At 43.8% G+C, this 23,549-nt stretch overlaps 1 protein-coding gene across 1 annotated transcript in view; it reads left to right on the plus strand.

Annotated features, from left to right (window-relative positions):
- Positions 1-23,549, plus strand: part of LOC106581524 (SR-related and CTD-associated factor 4) — a 50,891-nt gene that overhangs the window by 11,318 nt on the left and 16,024 nt on the right. The window contains exons 8-12 of the mRNA XM_014163627.2: positions 158-354; positions 456-556; positions 765-878; positions 9,743-9,899; positions 10,358-10,461. Of these exons, the coding sequence (XP_014019102.2) occupies positions 158-354; positions 456-556; positions 765-878; positions 9,743-9,899; positions 10,358-10,461 (673 nt within the window). The remainder of the gene's footprint in view (positions 1-157; positions 355-455; positions 557-764; positions 879-9,742; positions 9,900-10,357; positions 10,462-23,549) is intronic.

Below are 23,549 nucleotides of genomic sequence, written 5' to 3' on the forward strand. Positions count from 1 at the left end.
AGCTTATCAACCAGGTAATTATTAGAATCAGGTGCGCTTGATTAGGGTTAAAGTGAAAACCTACAGGACGGTAGCTGTTCAGGAACAGGGTTGGAGAGCCCTGATTTTAGTGTGTTGTGATTTTAAAAGCATTTTAAATAAGTTTTGATTTCTCCAGTTCTCCCAGGAGAAAGAGGTCCAGGTCTGGTTCTCCCTCCCGGAAGCCCCGACACTCTTCACAGCGCTCTGGGTCCCGCTCCAGGGAAAGTCGCTGGAACTCCCCTCGCTCCCGCTCGCAGGAGAGGAAGGAGAGAGAGAAGGACAAAGACCGTAGACAGAAAGGTCTGCCCAGCATCAAGAGCCAGACGCTCAGTGGTACGTACTGTCAGATACACAAGGACTGCGTCCCAAAATGGCACCCTATTCCCTACTATATTTGACCAGGGCCCATATCGAATGTTTCCCTCGTTGTGTAGTTTGCACCACGACTCTGTGGGTGGGCCAGCTAGACAAGAAGACTTCTCAGCAGGACGTCATGTGTTTACTAGAGGAGTTTGGTCAGATAGACTCCATCAATGTAAGTATGAAGCTGACACTGATCTACTCAATGGCAACCTATTCCCTTTTATAGTGCACTACTTTTCACTGGAGCCACATCAGAAATAGTCTTATAACAGAGCGCTCTATATAGGACGTAGGGGGGAGATTGACCCTGAAAAATACACTAGGCTGTTGTGAAAGGGAACAATTTAGGAGCTAATACCAACCTTCTTTATCTCCTCCAGATGATACCTCCTCGGGGCTGTGCCTACATAGTGATGGTTCACAGGCAGGATGCCTACAGAGCTCTACACAAACTCGGCAGAGGATCCTTCAAGGTCAACCAGAAAGCCATCAAGGTACTTTTTGATTTATGTTAACTAGTATGGGCTATGTGGGACGGTAGCGTCCCACCTGCGGGACACAGCCAGTGAAATAGCAGGGCGGCAAATTCAAAACAGCAAAAATCTCATAATTCAAATTTCTCAAACATACAACTATTTTACACCATTTTAAAGATACACTTCTCCTTAATCCAACCACGTTGTCCGATTTCAAAAAGGCTTTACAGCGAAAGCAAAACATTAGATTATGTTAGGAGAGTGCCTAAAAAATAAAAGCCACACAGCCATTTTCCAAGCAAGAACAGGCGTCACAAAAACCAGAAATACAGCTAAAATTAAGCACTGACCTTTGATGATCTTCGTCAGATGGCACTCATAGGACTTCATGTTACACAATACATGTATGTTTTGCTCGATAAAGTTCATATTTATATCCAAAAACCCCATTTTACATTGGCCCGTAATGTTCAGAAATGCTTTTCCTCCGAAAACTTCCGGTGATTGAGCACATCAATTTATAGAAATACTCATCATAAACGTTGATAAAATATTAAACTGTTATTCAAAGAATTATAGATAAACATCTCCTTTATGCAACCGCTGTGACAGATTTCTAAAAAGCTTCACGGGGAAAGCACACTTTGCAATAATCTCAATACAGTGTTCAAAAAACATCAGGTAATACAGACACCCGCCATTTTGGAGTCATCTAAAATCATAAATAGCATTATAAATATTCACTTACCTTTGATGATCTTCATCAGAATGCACTCCTAGGAATCCCAGGTCCACAAATGTTGTTTTGTTCGATAAAGTCCATCATTTATGACCTTTTTTTGTTAGCGCGCTCAGTAAGCTACACAAATGTAGGAAGCTCGCAGAAAATTTCATGACAAAAAGTTATATTTAAGTTCGTAGTAACATGTCAAATGATGTATAGCATCAATCTTTAGGGCCTTTTTAACATACATCTTCAATAATATTCCAACCGGACGATTCAAACGTCTTCAAAAATGTAATGGAACACAGCTACCTCTCACGTGAACACGCGCAACTGAGGCCATGTCATTCTCTCGGTCATCAGACTCCAGGAGGTCTTGTTCGCTCTCTGTTCACTGCAAAAGCCTGAAACAACGTTTTAAAGACTGTTGACATCTAGTGGAAGCCGTAGGAAGTGCAAACTGAACCCTAAGTCACTACTATATACTGAATAGGCCCAGTCTTGAAAAACTACAAACCACTTCCTGGTTGGATTTTTTTCTCTGGTTTTTGCCTGCCATATGAGTTCTGTTATACTCACAGACATCATTCAAACAGTTTTAGAAACTTCAGAGTTTTCTATCCGAATCTACTAATAATATGCATGTCCTACGTTCTGAGCCCGAGAAGTAGGCAGTTTAATTTGGGCACGTCATTCATCCGAATTTCCGAATACTGCCCCCTGTCACTAAAAAGTTAAACCAACTCTTTTTATAATGTGGTAAAATTATTCTGATCGAAGGAGAGACAGTCAAACAAAACAGTTCAACTTTATTATTGAATTACTGCAGTCATGGAGCTTGTCAACGACCCCACCCATGGGTTATTTGTTGAGAACCCAACCAGCAGGGATATACCTCGGCAAGACGGAGCTGCTCTTCCTCCCGGGGAAGGACTGCCCCGTTCCATGATCTCGCCATCACGGTTGACAACTCCCTTGTGTCCTCCTCCCAGAGTGCTAAGAACCTTGGCGTGATCCTGGACAACACCCTGTCGTTCTCCACTAACATCAAGGCGGTGACCCGATCCTGTAGGTTCATGCTCTACAACATTCGCAGAGTACGACCCTGCCTCACACAGGAAGCGGCGCAGGTCCTAATCCAGGCACTTGTCATCTCCCGTCTGGATTACTGCAACTCGCTGTTGGCTGGGCTCCCTGCCTGTGCCATTAAACCCCTACAACTCATCCAGAACGCCACAGCCCGTCTGGTGTTCAACCTTCCCAAGTTCTCTCACGTCACCCCGCTCCTTCGCTCTCTCCACTGGCTTCCAGTTGAAGCTCGCATCTGCTACAAGACCATGGTGATTGCCTACGGAGCTGTGAAGGGAACGGCACCTCCATACCTTCAGGCTCTGATCAGGCCCTACACCCAAACAAGGGCACTGCGTTCATCCACCATTGGCCTGCTGGCCCCCCTACCTCTGAGGAAGCACAGTTCCCGCTCAGCCCAGTCAAAACTGTTCGCTGCTCTGGCACCCCAATGGTGGAACAAGCTCCCTCACGACGCCAGGACAGCGGAGTCAATCACCACCTTCCGTAGACACCTGAAACCCCACCTCTTTAAGGAATACCTAGGATAGGATAAAGTAATCCTCACCCTTCTAACCCCCCCCCTTAAAAGATTTAGATGCACTATTGTAAAGTGGTTGTTCCACTGGATATCATAAGGTGAATGCACCATTTTGTAAGTCGCTCTGGATAAGAGCGTCTGCTAAATGACTTAAATGTAAAATGTAAATAAGCCACAGCTGTTTTATAGCAAAGTCCATCCTCCTGGATGTTCATGACAAATCACAGATGAGAGAATTTATACAAAGGTACATTTTGCTCTCATGCAACAGACATCAATATTTACATGGCGCCAAATATCTATTAATTTACTGCTTGCTTATATAGGAATACTAATGCAACCGTAGACACTAGGTCCTTTCCTTAAATAAACTGGAGATGGAGTCTCCCTGGCACCGACAGACAGGCACACAGACACTAATCATGGAATGGAATGTCGTCTTATCACCAAGCCATCGTAAATCTACTGTCAACGTGAAATCTGAGGCTTCTCTCTCTTCACACAGAAACATGACTTCTAAACACTCTATTCAGTTGAATCTAAGAAACAGTCAGTGTAACTACTAATATAGGATTACATTCTAATATTTTGGGGCAGTCAGGCAGCCGAGTGGTTAGAGGCAGTCAGGCAGCCGAGTGGTTAGAGGCAGCCGAGTGGTTAGAGGCAGCCGAGTGGTTAGAGGCAGCCGAGTGGTTAGAGGCAGCCGAGTGGTTAGAGGCAGTCAGGCAGCCGAGTGGTTAGAGGCAGCCGAGTGGTTAGAGGCAGTCAGGCAGCCGAGTGGTTAGAGGCAGTCAGGCAGCCGAGTGGTTAGAGGCAGTCAGGCAGCCGAGTGGTTAGAGGCAGTCAGGCAGCCGAGTGGTTAGAGGCAGTCAGGCAGCCGAGTGGTTAGAGCGTTGGGATGGTAACGGAAAGGTTGCTGGATCGAATCTCTGAGCCAACGAGGTAAAAATCTGTTCTGCCCTTGAACAAGGCAGTTAACCCACTGTTCCCCCGGATTGCCGTCATTGTAAATAAGAATTTTATAAGCAACATCTCAAGACATCAGTCAGGAAGTGGGTCTTCCAAATGGACAATGTCCCCAAGCATTCTTCCAAAGTTGTGGCAAAATGGCTTAAGGACAACAAAGTCAAGGTATTTGAGTGGCCATCAAAAAGCCCTGATGTCAATCCTATAGAAAATTTGTGGGCAGAACTGAAAAAGCGTGTGCGAGCAAGGAGGCCTACAAACCTGACTCAGTTACATCAGCTCAGTCAGGAGTAATGGGCCAAAATTCACTCAACTTATTGTGGGACGCTTGTGGAAGGCTACCTGAAACATTTGACCCAAGTTAAACAATTTCCATGTTGTCTGTAGCTTGTGATGTGTGGAAACACTTTGTTGCTTTTATGGATTTTGTCTTGTTGCTATTTGTCCTGTCTGCATGCCATGTCTTGCTTGTCCTATGTTGCTCTGCGTGTGCTCACTGCTCATTGATTGTCTGTATTGTAATTGTTTTTAATAATCTGCCCAGGGACTGCTTTTGAAGATTAGCCGGTTGGCTAAAACTGGCACTTTTACTGAAATGTTGATTAATGTGCACTATCCCTGTAAAAAATAAACTCTAAAACAATTTAAAGGCAATGCTACCAAATACTAATTGAGTGTATGTAAACTTCTTACCCACTGGGAATGTAATGAAAGAAATAAAAGCTGAAATAAATCATTCTCTCTACTATTATTCTGACATTTCACATTCTTAAAATAAAGTGGTGATCCTAACTGACCCAAAACAGGGAATTTTTACTAGGATTAAATGTCAGGAATTGTGAAAAACTGAGTTTAAATGTATTTGGCTAAGGTGTATGTAAGCTTCCGACTTCAAGTGTGTATGTGTGTGTGTGTGTGTGTGTGTTTTAGTCAAGCAGTAATAATCAGTCGACCAATAGCCTAACGACCAAACAGTCGACCATTCAACTAATTGGGGTCAGCCCTAAGAACATCAATGTTTTATTTTCAATTAGAAAAGTGAGATTTGGAGAGTGAAGACCTGGAAACAAAATTTTGGGGGGGATGAATTTACCAAAATATATCAGATTTTATATGGCCCTACAACTGTAGACTGACAGATCAAAATCGCTAACAATAAACACCCTTTTTGAGATTGCGCAAAGGTAAATGTTTCCCTCAAAACAATCAATGTAAATCTGATTTTGTCAAGTTTAAAATGTCATTATTCGTGTATAGAGGGTGGTTCATTATAAGATACTTGATCAGCCCGCTTTCCCAGGATTCTTTTCATTCTGGCCAGTTAACACCGGCCCAGTGTGCCAAATATACCTGAAAGCCCGGCAAGGCCATGCTAATTTTAAAATGTGTGTATTCATTATTAGCGTGTTTCTGTATGGAATGCAGGTACATTAGGGCACATGGGTCAGATCATTATCGGCGTGAAAAAAATTGGTACGACCAAATCGTGCTGGTGCCATCAACTGAAAAAATTATATTTTGTTGTTTAGTGTCTAATGGTCTCTATAGAGCCCTGTTGGTTTAGTGTATAAATATATTGTGTTTATTTATAATGGTCTCCATAGAGCCCTGTTGGTTTAGTGTATAAATATATTGTGTTTATTTATAATGGTCTCCATAGAGCCCTGTTGGTCTAGTGTATAAATATATTGTGTTTATTTATAATGGTCTCCATAGAGCCCTGTTGGTCTAGTGTATAAATATATTGTGTTTATTTATAATGGTCTCCATAGAGCCCTGTTGGTTTAGTGCCTAAATATATTGTGTTTATTTATAATGGTCTCCATAGAGCCCTGTTGGTTTAGTGTATAAATATATTGTGTTTATTTATAATGGTCTCCATAGAGCCCTGTTGGTTTAGTGTCTAAATATATTGTTTATTTATAATGGTCTCCATAGAGCCCTGTTGGTTTAGTGTATAAATATATTGTGTTTATTTATAATGGTCTCCATAGAGCCCTGTTGGTTTAGTGTCTAAATATATTGTGTTTATTTATAATGGTCTCCATAGAGCCCTGTTGGTTTAGTGTCTAAATATATTGTGTTTATTTATAATGGTCTCCATAGAGCCCTGTTGGTTTAGTGCCTAAATATATTGTGTTTATTTATAATGGTCTCTATAGAGCCCTGTTGGTTTAGTGTCTAAATATATTGTGTTTATTTATAATGGTCTCCATAGAGCCCTGTTGGTTTAGTGTATAAATATATTGTGTTTATTTATAATGGTCTCCATAGAGCCCTGTTGGTTTAGTGTATAAATATATTGTGTTTATTTATAATGGTCTCCATAGAGCCCTGTTGGTTTAGTGTATAAATATATTGTGTTTATTTATAATGGTCTCCATAGAGCCCTGTTGGTTTAGTGTCTAAATATATTGTGTTTATTTATAATGGTCTCCATAGAGCCCTGTTGGTTTAGTGTCTAAATATATTGTGTTTATTTATAATGGTCTCCATAGAGCCCTGTTGGTTTAGTGTATAAATATATTGTGTTTATTTATAATGGTCTCCATAGAGCCCTGTTGGTTTAGTGTATAAATATATTGTGTTTATTTATAATGGTCTCCATAGAGCCCTGTTGGTTTAGTGTATAAATATATTGTGTTTATTTATAATGGTCTCCATAGAGCCCTGTTGGTCTAGTGTCTAAATATATTGTGTTTATTTATAATGGTCTCCATAGAGCCCTGTTGGTTTAGTGTATAAATATATTGTGTTTATTTATAATGGTCTCCATAGAGCCCTGTTGGTTTAGTGTATAAATATATTGTGTTTATTTATAATGGTCTCCATAGAGCCCTGTTGGTTTAGTGTATAAATATATTGTGTTTATTTATAATGGTCTCCATAGAGCCCTGTTGGTTTAGTGTATAAATATATTGTGTTTATTTATAATGGTCTCCATAGAGCCCTGTTGGTTTAGTGTATAAATATATTGTGTTTATTTATAATGGTCTCCATAGAGCCCTGTTGGTTTAGTGTCTAAATATATTGTGTTTATTTATAATGGTCTCCATAGAGCCCTGTTGGTTTAGTGTCTAAATATATTGTGTTTATTTATAATGGTCTCCATAGAGCCCTGTTGGTTTAGTGTCTAAATATATTGTGTTTATTTATAATGGTCTCCATAGAGCCCTGTTGGTTTAGTGTATAACCTAAATATATTTTGTTTATGTAGATTGCGCAGGCTTTGAACAAGGTTTTAGAGGTAACTAGTGTTTTCACGTTACCATCATTTTGACTTTGATGCCAGGTTTGGTATCACAACGCGCGATACCAAAACGATACCACAGCAACAAAGAAAAAAACACATGATCTAAAGTCACTGAATAACCACTGGGCTTTACAGTGAACAATATGTTGATAATTGATAGTACGACTAAAATAACCAATTCTTTCAAAAATGAAACGGCCCTATTAAATTATAGAAGAATCTTACATTTTCCTGATTCAAAACCATATCTGAGACTCAGAGCACTACATGGCCAAAAGTATCTGCTCATTGAGCATCTCATTGCAATGTCATGGGCATTAATATGGAGTTGGTCCCCCTTGCTGCTATAACAGCCTCCACTCTTCTGGGAAGGCTTTCCACTAGATGTTGGATGATTGCATTCAGCCACGAGCATTATTGAGGTCGGGCTCTGATGTTGGGCGATTAGGCCTGGCTCGCAGTCAGCGTTCCAATTCATCCCAAAGGTGTTTGATTTGGTTGAGATCAGGGCTCTGCGCAGGCCAGTCAAGTTCTTCCACACCGATCTCGACAAACAGCTTCTGTATGATCTCACTTTGTGCACGGGTGCATTGTCATGCTGAAACAGCAAAGGGCAAAAACTGTTGCCACAAAGATGGAAGCACAGAATCCTCTAGAATGTTATTGTACGCTGTAGCCTAGCCCAAAACACGAAAAACAGCCCCAGACCATTATTCCTCCTCCACCAAACTTTACGGTTAGCACTATGCTTTGGGGCAGGTAGTGTTCTCCTGGCATCCTCCAAACACAGATTTGTCTGTCGGACTGCCAGATGGAGAACGCGTTTCCACCGCGCCAGAGTCCAATGGCGGTGAGCTTTACACCACTCCAGCCGATGCTTGGCATTGCGCATGGTGATCTTAAGCTTGTGTGCGGCTGCTCGGCCATGGAAACCCATTTTATGAAGCTCCAGACGAACAGTTATTGCGCTGACGCTGCTTCCAGATGCAGTTTGGAACTCGGTAGTTAGTGTTGCAACCGGTGACAGACGATTTTTTTTCCCATGCTTCTGCACTCTGTGGTCCTGTTCTGAGCTTGTGTGGCCTACCACTTTGCAGCTTAGCCGTTGTTGCTCCTAGACGTTTCCACTTCACAATAACAGCACTTACAGTCAACCGGGGCAGCTCTAGCAGGCAGAAATCTGACGAACTGACTTGTTGGAAAGGGTGGCATCCTGTGACAGTGCCACGTTGAAAGTCACTGGGCTCTTCAGTACGGGCCAATGTCTATGGAGATTGCATGGCTGTGTGCTCGATTTAATACACCTGTCAGCAACGGGTGTGGCTGAAATAGCCGAATCCACTCATTTGAAAGGGTGTCAACATACTTTTGGCCATGTAGTGTATCAGCGTTCATTTACTGAACTCTGGACATAATGTTGGGTTAAATGACATTCATTATACATTAGTGTATTAATGTATTAAATGAATAGTTTACTTCCAAAACAACAAACACTTTGAAAGCTAGTTTCTGAAGCTTCTATATTGCAATAGTCTACATACCATAGAAATACAATGGATTTTTACACAGTATACTGCGATTCCCAGAGTGCATTTCAACTCCCATGGTGCAATGCTCCGCCCAGGCTGCCGGCTGGCTACTGCTAGCAAGCCCAGAGAAACGCAAAGTAGTCTTAATATATTGTAATATATAAATTGAGTGCATTTCACATTTACTTTTGAGTTGTAATCATATTATAATGCTCACATGAATGTCATGCTGAATATATGTTCATGTCATTGTCACTCAAATTATTCAATTTTTGTGGGGGAGCTAAAACCTCCCATGCACTACTTTAACACCTTTTGCTTAGTAGTTTCTGTGTGCTGACCCTCATCTCCTCTGTAAGTAAAGTATTCCCATACTTTGCTTCTGGAGCCAGTTGTCAACAAGCTGCGGACGTGGAGGTATGGTGTTTTCCTTAGAAGAAGCCATGCTGTCGGCGTTCTCTCTCCTCTCACTTGCTTATCAAATGTGGCTCGCTTTCATCTACATGCACAAGTAGCCTGGCTAGCTTACTACCGCCCCATAGAGAAGACAAGTAGCCTGGCTAGCTTACTACCGCCCCCTAGAGAAGATTCATACAAATTACTAGACAGACTGCTTCCTATCAATCCGTACATGATGTGAGACACATTTGACAGAAAGTACTGAAAGTAACAATCTTTCTTTTTGTCATGTTCTAGTATCGGGAAAAAGTACAGCACTTTCGGTATACAAGGCAGCACACAGTTATTTAAAACACTTTGTTCTTTTACTTAATAACTTAAGCATATTGTATTTTTGTGTAGATTGCGTGGGCCTTGAACAAGGGTATAAAGGCGACCCATAAGAAGTTCTGGGACGTGGAGCGAGGAGTCACCTACATCCCCTGGAGCAAGGTGAAGATGGAGGAGCTGGAGGGGTATAGGGAAGGAGGCATGCTGGATGCAGAAACACTCTGTCCAGGTAAACATCTGACTTCTGTCTTCCACAACAGCAACACTGTCTGCTTTGGGTGAATCTCAATTGTCTTCCTTGATTCCTCACCTCCTATCTCTCTCCTTGCCTCCTTCTCAAAAATGCATTGGAGAAGAAGATTTCTGGTTCCTCTCCTCAGACCTCCTCCAATGCACTTTGAAGAAGGATGTGAGTAAAGAGGGTGTGAGGAATCAAGGAACCCTGTTGAGATTCACCCTCTGTCTAGATGTGGAATTATTGTGGCCTGGAGTCTTTCTTGAACTCGCAACTTGACTCGTAAAAACCTGGCTTTTAACTTTTCCAAGTTAGGTCAAGTGGTCGGAAGAAATTGTTGCCCAAGTCAGAAGTATTGGACATAGAGTTAAGTTATATCTATCTCCACATTGCTGGTGTAGCTAGCCTGTTTAAGTGTATTATTATTCCTGATTGATTGGTCTGTTTGTCAGAGTGGGGAGATGAGGTGAAGGAGCTGACTAAACCAGGAGGACTGAACAACGGAGGAGGAGTGGACGGCATGGAGACAGAGGGAGCTGCCACCGCCCACGTACAGGTAACACCCGCTACAGGGGACCCAATGAAACGCACCACAGACAGCAGGGACCCTATGAAACACACTAGTCTGGGTCTTCTGTCTCACCATAGTATCTCACCATCTTATTTCTTGGGAAACAGAGTTTATCCTGAGGTTTTGTGCCTTAGTTGTCAGTTTATTTTTATTTTTATTAAAATTGCAAGTTTTCTAAGTATTGGTATAGGAATGCATACACGTTTCCTCAACACAAATGCAACAATGTGAGAAAGTGGATTAATAAAAAACGATTTTACTAGTATCATGGCATGGTTGACTAGTATTTCACAGGTATTCACTCACCTCAGTACATCACCTATATAAAAACTAAGGTCCATATTGAAAGGCTATTGTATAGCTTTCCTCCTGTAGTAAGTGAAACCAGTCTGAATGCAATGATCCAGTTTCTGCCTACATGACACCTTTTTACTGAGTTTCACAATACTCCCCAATAAATGAAAAGGCAACTTTACTCGTCAATACTTGTCTTTTCACTTGTCTAATCAAAAAGGTGCCTTCCTGATATCAGGTAGGAGGCTCTAAGGATGTTCCGTTTGTCACAATTTTTGATAACGTATAAATGGCCATTTTTTTGGGGTTCGGTTTTCCAACCAAATTCCCCAAATTCCATGTGAAATCTCAATGCAGCTGCACTGCTACCAGCAATGGTTTGAGTCTCACAGTACGTCCCTTTCAGATGGCTAACTATTGCACCTGTACTGCCATTACTCTACCTCCATTTCCTTCTCATTTAACTTCTCATAGTATTGCCATACAGGACTTCCCTGCTGTCGCTTGCCTTCCTCTGCCATTTTTACCAACTGTTAACGACGATGACGTAGTGGTGGATCATCATCCCCAAAGTAATTGATTTCTCGACTCCTTGCATGTCGACTCCCGGCGTCGAATCCCAATTCTGAGCGTCAAGATTTGAGTCTGCTAAGAATAGTCCTTTTTGGAGCGGAGAGACTAGTTGCTGTACTTCCCAGAACACAGACACATCTTTCATAGCGAGCTAGCAAAGGACTGAACGAGAGGAGTGGCACAGTATTGGCAGTTCGGCCACCAGGCAGGCAGGCAGACAGTCAGAACCGTGCACTAGGTCTATCTATCAGTATGTTGGTCTGCCACCAGACAGACAGAACCGTGCACTAGCTCTATCAGTATGTTGGTCAGCCACCAGACAGACAGAACCGTGCACTAGGTCTATCTATCAGTATGTTGGTCAGCCACCAGACAGACAGAACCGTGCACTAGGTCTATCAGTATGCTGGTCAGCCACCAGACAGACAGAACCGTGCACTAGGTCTATCAGTATGTTGGTCTGCCACCAGACAGACAGAACCGTGCACTAGGTCTATCAGTATAAGCTGGTCAGCCACCAGACAGACAGAACCGTGCACTAGGTCTATCAGTATGTTGGTCAGCCACCAGACAGTCAGAACCGTGCACTAGGTCTATCAGTATGTTGGTCTGCCACCAGACAGACAGAACCGTGCACTAGGTCTATCAGTATAAGCTGGTCAGCCACCAGACAGACAGAACCGTGCACTAGGTCTATCAGTATAAGCTGGTCAGCCACCAGACAGACAGAACCGTGCACTAGGTCTATCAGTATAAGCTGGTCAGCCACCAGACAGACAGAACCGTGCACTAGGTCTATCAGTATAAGCTGGTCAGCCACCAGACAGACAGAACCGTGCACTAGGTCTATCAGTATGTTGGTCAGCCACCAGACAGTCAGAACCGTGCACTAGGTCTATCAGTATGTTGGTCAGCCACCAGACAGACAGAACCGTGCACTAGGTCTATCAGTATGTTGGTCAGCCACCAGACAGACAGAACCGTACACTAGGTCTATCAGTATGTTGGTCAGCCACCAGACAGACAGAACCGTGCACTAGGTCTATCAGTATAAGCTGGTCAGCCACCAGACAGTCAGAACCGTGCACTAGGACTATCTATCAGTATGCTGGTCAGCCACCAGACAGTCAGAACCGTGCACTAGGTCTATCTATCAGTATGCTGGTCAGCCACCAGACAGACAGAACCGTGCACTAGGTCTATCTATCAGTATGCTGGTCAGCCACCAGACAGACAGAACCGTGCACTAGGTCTATCAGTATGTTGGTCAGCCACCAGACAGACAGAACCGTGCACTAGGTCTATCAGTATGTTGGTCTGCCACCAGACAGACAGAACCGTGCACTAGCTCTATCAGTATGTTGGTCAGCCACCAGACAGACAGAACCGTGCACTAGGTCTATCTATCAGTATGTTGGTCAGCCACCAGACAGACAGAACCGTGCACTAGGTCTATCAGTATGCTGGTCAGCCACCAGACAGACAGAACCGTGCACTAGGTCTATCAGTATGTTGGTCTGCCACCAGACAGACAGAACCGTGCACTAGGTCTATCAGTATAAGCTGGTCAGCCACCAGACAGACAGAACCGTGCACTAGGTCTATCAGTATAAGCTGGTCAGCCACCAGACAGACAGAACCGTGCACTAGGTCTATCAGTATAAGCTGGTCAGCCACCAGACAGACAGAACCGTGCACTAGGTCTATCAGTATGCTGGTCAGCCACCAGACAGTCAGAACCGTGCACTAGGACTATCTATCAGTATGCTGGTCAGCCACCAGACAGTCAGAACCGTGCACTAGGTCTATCTATCAGTATGCTGGTCAGCCACCAGACAGAAGAACCGTGCACTAGGTCTATCTATCAGTATGCTGGTCAGCCACCAGACAGACAGAACCGTGCACTAGGTCTATCAGTATGTTGGTCAGCCACCAGACAGACAGAACCGTGCACTAGGTCTATCAGTATGTTGGTCTGCCACCAGACAGACAGAACCGTGCACTAGGTCTATCTATCAGTATGCTGGTCAGCCACCAGACAGTCAGAACCGTGCACTAGGTCTATCTATCAGTATAAGCTGGTCAGCCACCAGACAGACAGAACCGTGCACTAGGTCTATCAGTATAAGCTGGTCAGCCACCAGACAGACAGAACCGTGCACTAGGTCTATCAGTATGTTGGTCAGCCACCAGACAGTCAGAACCGTGCACTAGGTCTATCAGTATGTTGGTCAGCCACCAGACAGACAGAACCGTGCACTAGGTCTATCAGTATGTTGGTCAGCCACCAGACAGTCAGAACCGTGCACTAGGTCTATCAGTATGTTGGTCAGCCACCAGACAGTCAGAACCGTGCACTAGGTCTATCAGTATGCTGGTCAGCCACCAGACAGTCAGAACCGTGCACTAGGTCTATCAGTATGTTGGTCAGCCACCAGACAGACAGAACCGTGCACTAGGTCTATCAGTATGTTGGTCAGCCACCAGACAGACAGAACCGTGCACTAGGTCTATCAGTATGTTGGTCAGCCACCAGACAGACAGAACCGTGCACTAGGTCTATCAGTATGTTGGTCAGCCACCAGACAGACAGAACCGTGCACTAGGTCTATCAGTATAAGCTGGTCAGCCACCAGACAGACAGAACCGTGCACTAGGTCTATCAGTATAAGCTGGTCAGCCACCAGACAGACAGAACCGTGCACTAGGTCTATCAGTATAAGCTGGTCAGCCACCAGACAGACAGAACCGTGCACTAGGTCTATCTATCAGTATGCTGGTCAGCCACCAGACAGTCAGAACCGTGCACTAGGTCTATCTATCAGTATGCTGGTCAGCCACCAGACAGTCAGAACCGTGCACTAGGTCTATCTATCAGTATGCTGGTCAGCCACCAGACAGTCAGAACCGTGCACTAGGTCTATCAGTATGTTGGTCAGCCACCAGACAGTCAGAACCGTGCACTAGGTCTATCAGTATGCTGGTCAGCCACCAGACAGTCAGAACCGTGCACTAGGTCTATCAGTATGTTGGTCAGCCACCAGACAGTCAGAACCGTGCACTCGGTCTATCAGTATGTTGGTCAGCCACCAGACAGTCAGAACCGTGCACTAGGTCTATCAGTATGTTGGTCAGCCACCAGACAGACAGAACCGTGCACTAGGTCTATCAGTATGTTGGTCTGCCACCAGACAGACAGAACCGTGCACTAGGTCTATCAGTATGTTGGTCAGCCACCAGACAGTCAGAACCGTGCACTGGGTCTATCAGTATGTTGGTCTGCCACCAGACAGTCAGAACCGTGCACTAGGTCTATCAGTATGTTGGTCAGCCACCAGACAGTCAGAACCGTGCACTGGGTCTATCAGTATGTTGGTCAGCCACCAGACAGTCAGAACCGTGCACTAGGTCTATCAGTATGTTGGTCTGCCACCAGACAGTCAGAACCGTGCACTGGGTCTATCAGTATGTTGGTCAGCCACCAGACAGTCAGAACCGTGCACTAGGTCTATCTATCAGTATGTTGGTCAGCCACCAGACAGACAGAACCGTGCACTGGGTCTATCAGTATGTTGGTCAGCCACCAGACAGACAGAACCGTGCACTGGGTCTATCAGTATGTTGGTCTGCCACCAGACAGTCAGAACCGTGCACTAGGTCTATCTATCAGTATGTTGGTCAGCCACCAGACAGACAGAACCGTGCACTAGGTCTATCTATCAGTATGCTGGTCAGCCACCAGACAGTCAGAACCGTGCACTAGGTCTATCAGTATAAGCTGGTCAGCCACCAGACAGACAGAACCGTGCACTAGGTCTATCAGTATGTTGGTCAGCCACCACACAGTCAGAACCGTGCACTAGGTCTATCAGTATAAGCTGGTCAGCCACCAGACAGACAGAACCGTGCACTAGGTCTATCTATCAGTATAAGCTGGTCAGCCACCAGACAGACAGAACCGTGCACTAGGTCTATCAGTATGTTGGTCAGCCACCAGACAGTCAGAACCGTGCACTAGGTCTATCAGTATAAGCTGGTCAGCCACCAGACAGACAGAACCGTGCACTAGGTCTATCAGTATGTTGGTCAGCCACCAGACAGTCAGAACCGTGCACTAGGTCTATCAGTATGTTGGTCAGCCACCAGACAGTCAGAACCGTGCACTCGGTCTATCAGTATGTTGGTCAGCCACCAGACAGTCAGAACCGTGCACTAGGTTTCTATCAGTATGTTGGTCAGCCACCAGACAGACAGAACCGTGCACTAGGTCTATCAGTATGTTGGTCTGCCACCAGACAGACAGAACCGTGCACTAGGTCTATCAGTATAAGCTGGTCAGCCACCAGACAGTCAGAACCGTGCACTAGGTCTATCAGTATGTTGGTCTGCCACCAGACAGTCAGAACCGTGCACTAGGTCTATCAGTATGTTGGTCAGCCACCAGACAGTCAGAACCGTGCACTAGGTCTATCTATCAGTATGTTGGTCAGCCACCAGACAGACAGAACCGTGCACTAGGTCTATCAGTATGTTGGTCAGCCACCAGACAGACAGAACCGTGCACTAGGTCTATCAGTATGTTGGTCAGCCACCAGACAGACAGAACCGTGCACTAGGTCTATCAGTATAAGCTGGTCAGCCACCAGACAGACAGAACCGTGCACTAGGTCTATCTATCAGTATGCTGGTCAGCCACCAGACAGTCAGAACCGTGCACTAGGTCTATCAGTATGTTGGTCAGCCACCAGACAGTCAGAACCGTGCACTAGGTCTATCTATCAGTATAAGCTGGTCAGCCACCAGACAGACAGAACCGTGCACTAGGTCTATCAGTATGCTGGTCAGCCACCAGACAGTCAGAACCGTGCACTAGGTCTATCTATCAGTATAAGCTGGTCAGCCACCAGACAGTCAGAACCGTGCACTAGGTCTATCAGTATAAGCTGGTCAGCCACCAGACAGACAGAACCGTGCACTAGGTCTATCAGTATGTTGGTCAGCCACCAGACAGACAGAACCGTGCACTAGGTCTATCAGTATAAGCTGGTCAGCCACCAGACAGACAGAACCGTGCACTAGGTCTATCAGTATGTTGGTCAGCCACCAGACAGACAGAACCGTGCACTAGGTCTATCTATCAGTATGTTGGTCTGCCACCAGACAGACAGAACCGTGCACTAGGTCTATCAGTATGTTGGTCTGCCACCAGACAGTCAGAACCGTGCACTAGGTCTATCAGTATGTTGGTCAGCCACCAGACAGACAGAACCGTGCACTAGGTCTATCAGTATGTTGGTCAGCCACCAGACAGTCAGAACCGTGCACTAGGTCTATCTATCAGTATAAGCTGGTCAGCCACCAGACAGACAGAACCGTGCACTAGGTCTATCTATCAGTATGTTGGTCAGCCACCAGACAGTCAGAACCGTGCACTAGGTCTATCAGTATAAGCTGGTCAGCCACCAGACAGACAGAACCGTGCACTAGGTCTATCTATCAGTATGTTGGTCAGCCACCAGACAGTCAGAACCGTGCACTAGGTCTATCAGTATGTTGGTCAGCCACCAGACAGACAGAACCGTGCACTAGGTCTATCAGTATGTTGGTCAGCCACCAGACAGACAGATCCGTGCACTAGGTCTATCAGTATGTTGGTCAGCCACCAGACAGTCAGAACCGTGCACTAGGTCTATCTATCAGTATGCTGGTCAGCCACCAGACGGTCAGAACCGTGCACTAGGTCTATCTATCAGTATGCTGGTCAGCCACCAGACAGTCAGAACCGTGCACTAGGTCTATCAGTATGTTGGTCTGCCACCAGACAGTCAGAACCGTGCACTAGGTCTATCAGTATGTTGGTCAGCCACCAGACAGACAGAACCGTGCACTAGGTCTATCAGTATGTTGGTCAGCCACCAGACAGACAGAACCGTGCACTAGGTCTATCTATCAGTATGCTGGTCAGCCACCAGACAGTCAGAACCGTGCACTAGGTCTATCTATCAGTATGTTGGTCAGCCACCAGACAGTCAGAACCGTGCACTAGGTCTATCTATCAGTATGTTGGTCTGCCACCAGACAGTCAGAACCGTGCACTAGGACTATCGATCGGCATTCAAAAGCACTATGTCGCACAAAGGAATGCTGTCTCGCTATTTCTTGGCTTGCGGACTTCAGTAATGCAGGGCCTATCGTTAATAAATAGGCTCCAGATGATATTCAAAACGGAACGGACCAAAGACTGAACACACACTGGCATCGTTAGCAAAGAGAAAGAGCAGGCGAGACAGCGTGAGGAAGAGAGAGTAAGGGTCTGGCAGAAAGAACTATGAACATATGTCTTGGTAATCTGTATCTTTTGCAATGTATTGCATGCCTCGCATATTCACCAAAGTAGCCTAAAGTTCACCTCTTCCTCTCTTGTTTTTTTTTATTGACACAACTCCCCCCCCAGGCCTTTTATAGCCTATCGTCTAGTTGGGCTTTAACACGAAAAATCATGTTTTTGTGATGACTATTGCACTGTGATGATAACAGGTTTTTCCAGTTAGGGACTTTTCTTAATGGTTTTAAATTCCGTATTAACTTTCACCCTTCTAGTAGGGTCATTGATACAGATGAAAACAGTTTTGCATAAAAAATAAAACCTTTTATGAAGCTGATTTGAGTTTGGAATATGGATTCTCCTACAATTTTTTTTTTAGTGTACTACCTGGTGTTTGGCTCCCTCAATGATAGATTTTTCACCATATCAATATCAGCTGCTGTTCAAAGTCCTTGTTTTCAAGCCAAATATTTTGACATTCTAATTCGATTGACATTCGTTTGAACGGAATGTTATTCTGAGACTCAGTGGACTGAGTGCCCTCACCTCATGACTGTGACAATTGCACCATTCTGTGATGGGCAGGCTGGTGAATAATCTATGCTGTCATGAAGATCATTGAATCAGCTTAATATAAGATCATTGAATCAGCTTAATATAAGATCATTGAATCAGCTTAATATAAGATCATTGAATCAGCTTAATATAAGATCATTGAATCAGCTTAATATAAGATCATTGAATCAGCTTAATATAAGATCATTGAATCAGCTTAATATAAGATCATTGAATCAGCTTAATATAAGATCATTGAATCAGCTTAATATTAGATCATTGAATCAGCTTAACATTTGACTCTCACTTAACCCAGAACTTAAAAATATGTTTCTCTTTGAGTTGATCCTACCTGTTGCACATTCCTTTAATACAGTGCATTCGGAAAGTATTCAGACCCCTTGACTTTCTCCACATTTTGTTACGTTACAGCCTTATTCTAAAATTGATTACATGTTATTTTTTTCCTCATCAATCTACACATAATACCAAAGCAAAAACAGGTTTTTAGACATTTTTGCAAGTGTATAAAAAAATAAACTGAAATTACATGTACATAAGTATTCAGACCCTTGACAAAGTACTGAGTAAAGGCACCTTTTGGCAGCGATTACAGCCTCGAGTCTTCTTGGATATGACGCTACAAGCTTGGCACACCTGTATTTGGGGAGTTTCTCCCATTCTTCTCTGCAGATCCTCTCAAGCTCTGTCAGGATGGATGGGGAGCGTTGCTACACAGCTATTATCAGGTCTCTCCAGAGATGTTCAAGTCCAGGCTCTGGCTGGGCCACTCAAGGACATTGATACATGTCCTGAACCCACTCCTGCGTGGTCTTGGCTGTGTGCTTAGGGTCGTTGTCCTGTTGGAAGGTGAACCTTTGCCCCAGTCTGAGAACCTGCTGCAGAGCGCTCAGGACTTCATCAATGGTCTCGCTGTACTTTGCTCCGTTCATTTTTGACTTGACCATGACTAGTCTCCCAGTCCCCTGATGCTGCCACTACCATGCTACACCGTAGGGATGGTGCCAGGTTTCCTCCATATGTGATGCTCGGCATTCAGGCCAAAGAGTTCAATCTTGGTTTCATCAGACCAGAGAATCTTGTTTCTCATGGTCTGAGAGTCCTTTAGGTGCCTTTTGGCAAACTCCAAGCGGGCTGTCATGTGCCTTTTACTAAGGAGTGGCTTCCGTCTGGTCACTCTACCATAAAGACCTGATTGGTGGAGTGCTGCAGAGATGGTTGTCCTTCTGGAAGGTTCTCCCATCTCCACAGAGGAACTCAGGAGCTCTGTCAGAGTGACCATCGGGTTCTTGGTCACCTCCCTAACCAAGGCCCTTCTCCACCAATTATTCCGTTTGGCCTGGCAGCTCTAGGAAGTTTTGGTTCCAAACTTATGTAAATGTCTGTCATTATGGAGTATTGTGTATAGATTGAGCAGTAAAAAAATAAAAGTATTTAATCCATTTTAGAATAAGGCTATAATGTACCAAAAATGTGGAAAAGGGGAAGGGGGTCTTTCTGATTGCACTGTAATGTTCACAACACAAAAATAATCAAATCATTTATTATTGAAAAGATCTTAGCAGATGGATTGCTTCACATGAACTTTGACCTGTTAGTTGCATCGTGTGTGTGTATATACATAGGTTGTACCAGAGGCTGTTTCTTGGTACAAGGCAGATCAGGGTTGTACTACTACGGACAATTGTGTTTATAACTGTATTCCTAGTTCTTACACACAAACATACAGGAACACATGAACCTGAATGTTGTGACATGTGGAGCTATCAAACACAACACAAGTTTATGGTTGTCTTCAGAAGCAGGCTTGGGATTTTATATTTTTTTTTTAGAAGTGATTAATTAAAACATGCTCACTAGAAGGACGAGAAGATAATCCCATCTAAATGTCATCTTTGCCGTTAAAAAAACAAAAAAACAATTCTGGATAAGGTAGGGATTTACTGCAGTATTTTATCAACAGAATATATAGGTAAAAATATGTGTTGTCAAACCTGCTTAAAACATCCTCTATTGCAATAATCTGTAACTTCAGCATTTGAACAGTTGTGTATGAAATGTAATGTTCCTCATTACGTTATTATACGTTTTCAAAATACTTCATACCACCTAGTTCAGTATCAGGGCCATACAGTCTAACCCTGAAACCCACTCCACCCTGAAACCCACTCCCACACTCCTCAACTGGTCTTATCTGCCGGCCTTTTATTTCAGTCAACCAAACAACTTGAGGTTATCACCCAGGTAGGTGAACGAGGTGAACCTGGAAGATGATACTTTTAGCCCCCCTAACAGCTTTCAACAGACACCTGCAGTGGCTACAATATATATTTTTTTGTAGTGCCGTTCTGTTGCTCCAATTGACACTGTGTCAGGATCGTCAGTTTCACGAGGCCTCACTAAGGTGAGTGTTTCTGGACGTGGAATATGGATATCGCAGATCCGTTCCTCGCTGGGAGTAATACTGAGGAACCTCTCCAATGGCTGACAGGTAAAGGTGATGCTCCCTCCCTCGTTGGAATTGACTGGATTCCTCTCGTGACATATTGGGGGGGGGGGTCGTCAAGTCCCAGAAACAACTGAACGAGCCACAGTTAATCTATCACAATTCAAGTTGCCACAAATGACCTGAAATTGGCGTCTGAGCAGAACAGTTGTCATTATGCTGTTCCTGCGATATCAGATATCTTTATTGCTCACTTTACAATATTCCAGTGTTTATTTGTGTAATGCTCTCGTGAGGAGCTCCCTCTGGGCCAAAGACATGAGGTGAGCTGAAACAATGTTTTTCCAATGTCCAGGACTCCCAGCTGATCACAATGTATAAAATGAGCATCGTTCACGGTCTCACATTAGCCCTGGGTTTTTCAGGCCTTATCTAACAATATTGATACGGTTACATACTTTGCGTAGTTGAAGAGAAAGATTCCTTAACACATTTATTCAACAGTAAGGCAACATACAGGATGTTATCTACCTGACAGTGATCTCAAATGTTCTCAGTTCGGTTACGTTTAATCGGCAGAAAGTAGAAACAATAAGACTGTTGGCCACTGTAGTTGTGGGTCTAGCAGGAACGAAGGAGGCAGACAGCCTGTGGGCCCCACGGTGGAGCTCCACCACAGGATCCTCTGCCGGTGGAATCTGAGACCTGGGTAAGGATAGGACCCCCCCCTCCCTCTCCCTCTCCCCACTAACTCCCTGCGGTGGCACTGTGGCTGTGTGGTTATGTAGGAATGAATTCACTTTCATGTTATCAGAAGTGTACGGTATGCATATAAATACTATATTGAGCACATAAACATTGCTGCTACTTTCAGTGACTAGGTGAGATCCTTTTGGATTTGGTGTACAGAATGAGTCTTGGTTCGGGGTTCAGTTTTCATGTGCATGCATTTTACTAGGTTTTTAGCATACTACATAATTTTTAGTCAGATAAATAAGCAGTAAAGGATATGATTGTTATTCAAGTCTGAGTGTGTTATATTTATGCTGAACTATTCATGAGTTTAAGCTTCTAGAATTCAGCATTTTTCTGCCAATTTATTAGGTACATTCTTTTTGTGGATCATAATCCTCAGCTTGTATGGTGTAGCTATAGGAAAGCTTGTCTACTAAAATATATGGGGGGGGGGGCAGGAAGTTGATTGTCACAGATCTAGGATCAGCTTGTAAAAGATGTAAAACTGATCTTCTTGGATTAGATTTCAGGGGCAACAAAAACAATGTCCTACCCCCGGAGGTTGAGTAAATGACATTACTAAGCTGCTCCCGAACGTTCTACACCAGGACATGGAAATCGATTCTATCGTAGTCCATATGGGGTTTAATGACGTTATGAAGGGCAGCTCTGAACAGTTGGAAACTGGATTTTTAAAGAGCTGATTGACTGCTAGATACTAATAAAATACCCATCATATCTGGCCCTGTGCCCTCTCTGAATCGTGGCATTGAACACTTTAGCAGGATTCTTTCTCTTTAACTTTTGTTGACAATTTCGATACCTTTTGTCGACCAAACAGGTTTTATAAGGAGGATGGGATCCACTCAAATCATTTGGGTTCCTGGATCCTTTCACAGCAGTATAAGGCTGCGTTGAGACAATGACTTATCAACGACCCAAACCCAGCTCAGCTAATCCCTACCACTGAGTGTTCATAATGCTTTAGCAAATGTACATTATCCCAGGGGCATTGGAAGACACAATGTAAGTAACCTAATTTATGTCCCTCTAACTGCCCTGAATGCCTCTGCTGATCCTACAGCTATTGTATGCAGTAATCATGTGCCTATGAACCAGATTGATACTGTTAGCACTGAGGCGGTGTGCCCGAGCAGCTCACCCTGCACAAACATAAATAACATGAGCATATCTACTTCTGCTAAGCTTCCCAGTAAAGCAATGAAAACAAGCAAGCATCCAAGAAAAGTGCTAAAAATAGCCCACGTTAACATATGTAGCTTAAGAAACAAGGTTCATGAAATCAATAATTTGCTAGAAACTCTGACACTCACTTAGTCCCAACAAAATGTATTGGTCACATACACATGGTTAGCAGATGTTAATGCGAGTGTAGTGAAATGCTTGTGCTTCTAGTTCCAACAGTGCAGTAATATCTAAAAATTCCCAACAACTACCTAATACCTTTGATGATAACATATACAGAAAATATAGAAATGCCAATGGTGGAGGTGTTGCTGTTTTTATATTCCGAACCACATTCCTGTAAAGATTAGAGAGGATCTCATGTTAAATACTGTTGAAGTAATATGGCTACAGGTTCATCTGCTTCACCTAAAGCCCATTCTGGTGGGAAGCTGCTATAGACCACCCAGTGCTAACAGTCAGAATCTGTAGAACATGTGTGAAATGCTTGATAATGTATGTGATATCTACAGAGGTATAATTTCTGGGTGATTTACATATTGACTGGCTTTCATCAGGCTGCCCACTCAAGAGAAAGCTTTAAACAGTAACCAGTGCCTGCAACCTGGTTCAGTTTATCAGTCAACCTACCAGGGTTGTTACAAACAGCACAGGAATGAAATCATCAACATGTATTGATCACATCTTTACTAATGTTGCAGAAATGTGCTTTAAAGCAGTATCCAGATCCATCAGATGTAGTGATCACAATATAGTAGCCATATCTAGGAAAACCAAAGTTCCAAAGGCTGGGCCTAATATAGTGTATAAGAGGTCATACAAGACGTTTTGTAGTGATTCATATGTTGATGATGTAAAGAATATTTGTTGGTCTGTGGTGTGTAATGAGGAGCGAACAGACACTGCACTTGACACATT

This window comes from Salmo salar, chromosome ssa20 (genome assembly GCF_905237065.1).
Source record: "Salmo salar chromosome ssa20, Ssal_v3.1, whole genome shotgun sequence".
Classification (NCBI taxonomy): Eukaryota; Metazoa; Chordata; class Actinopteri; order Salmoniformes; family Salmonidae; genus Salmo; species Salmo salar.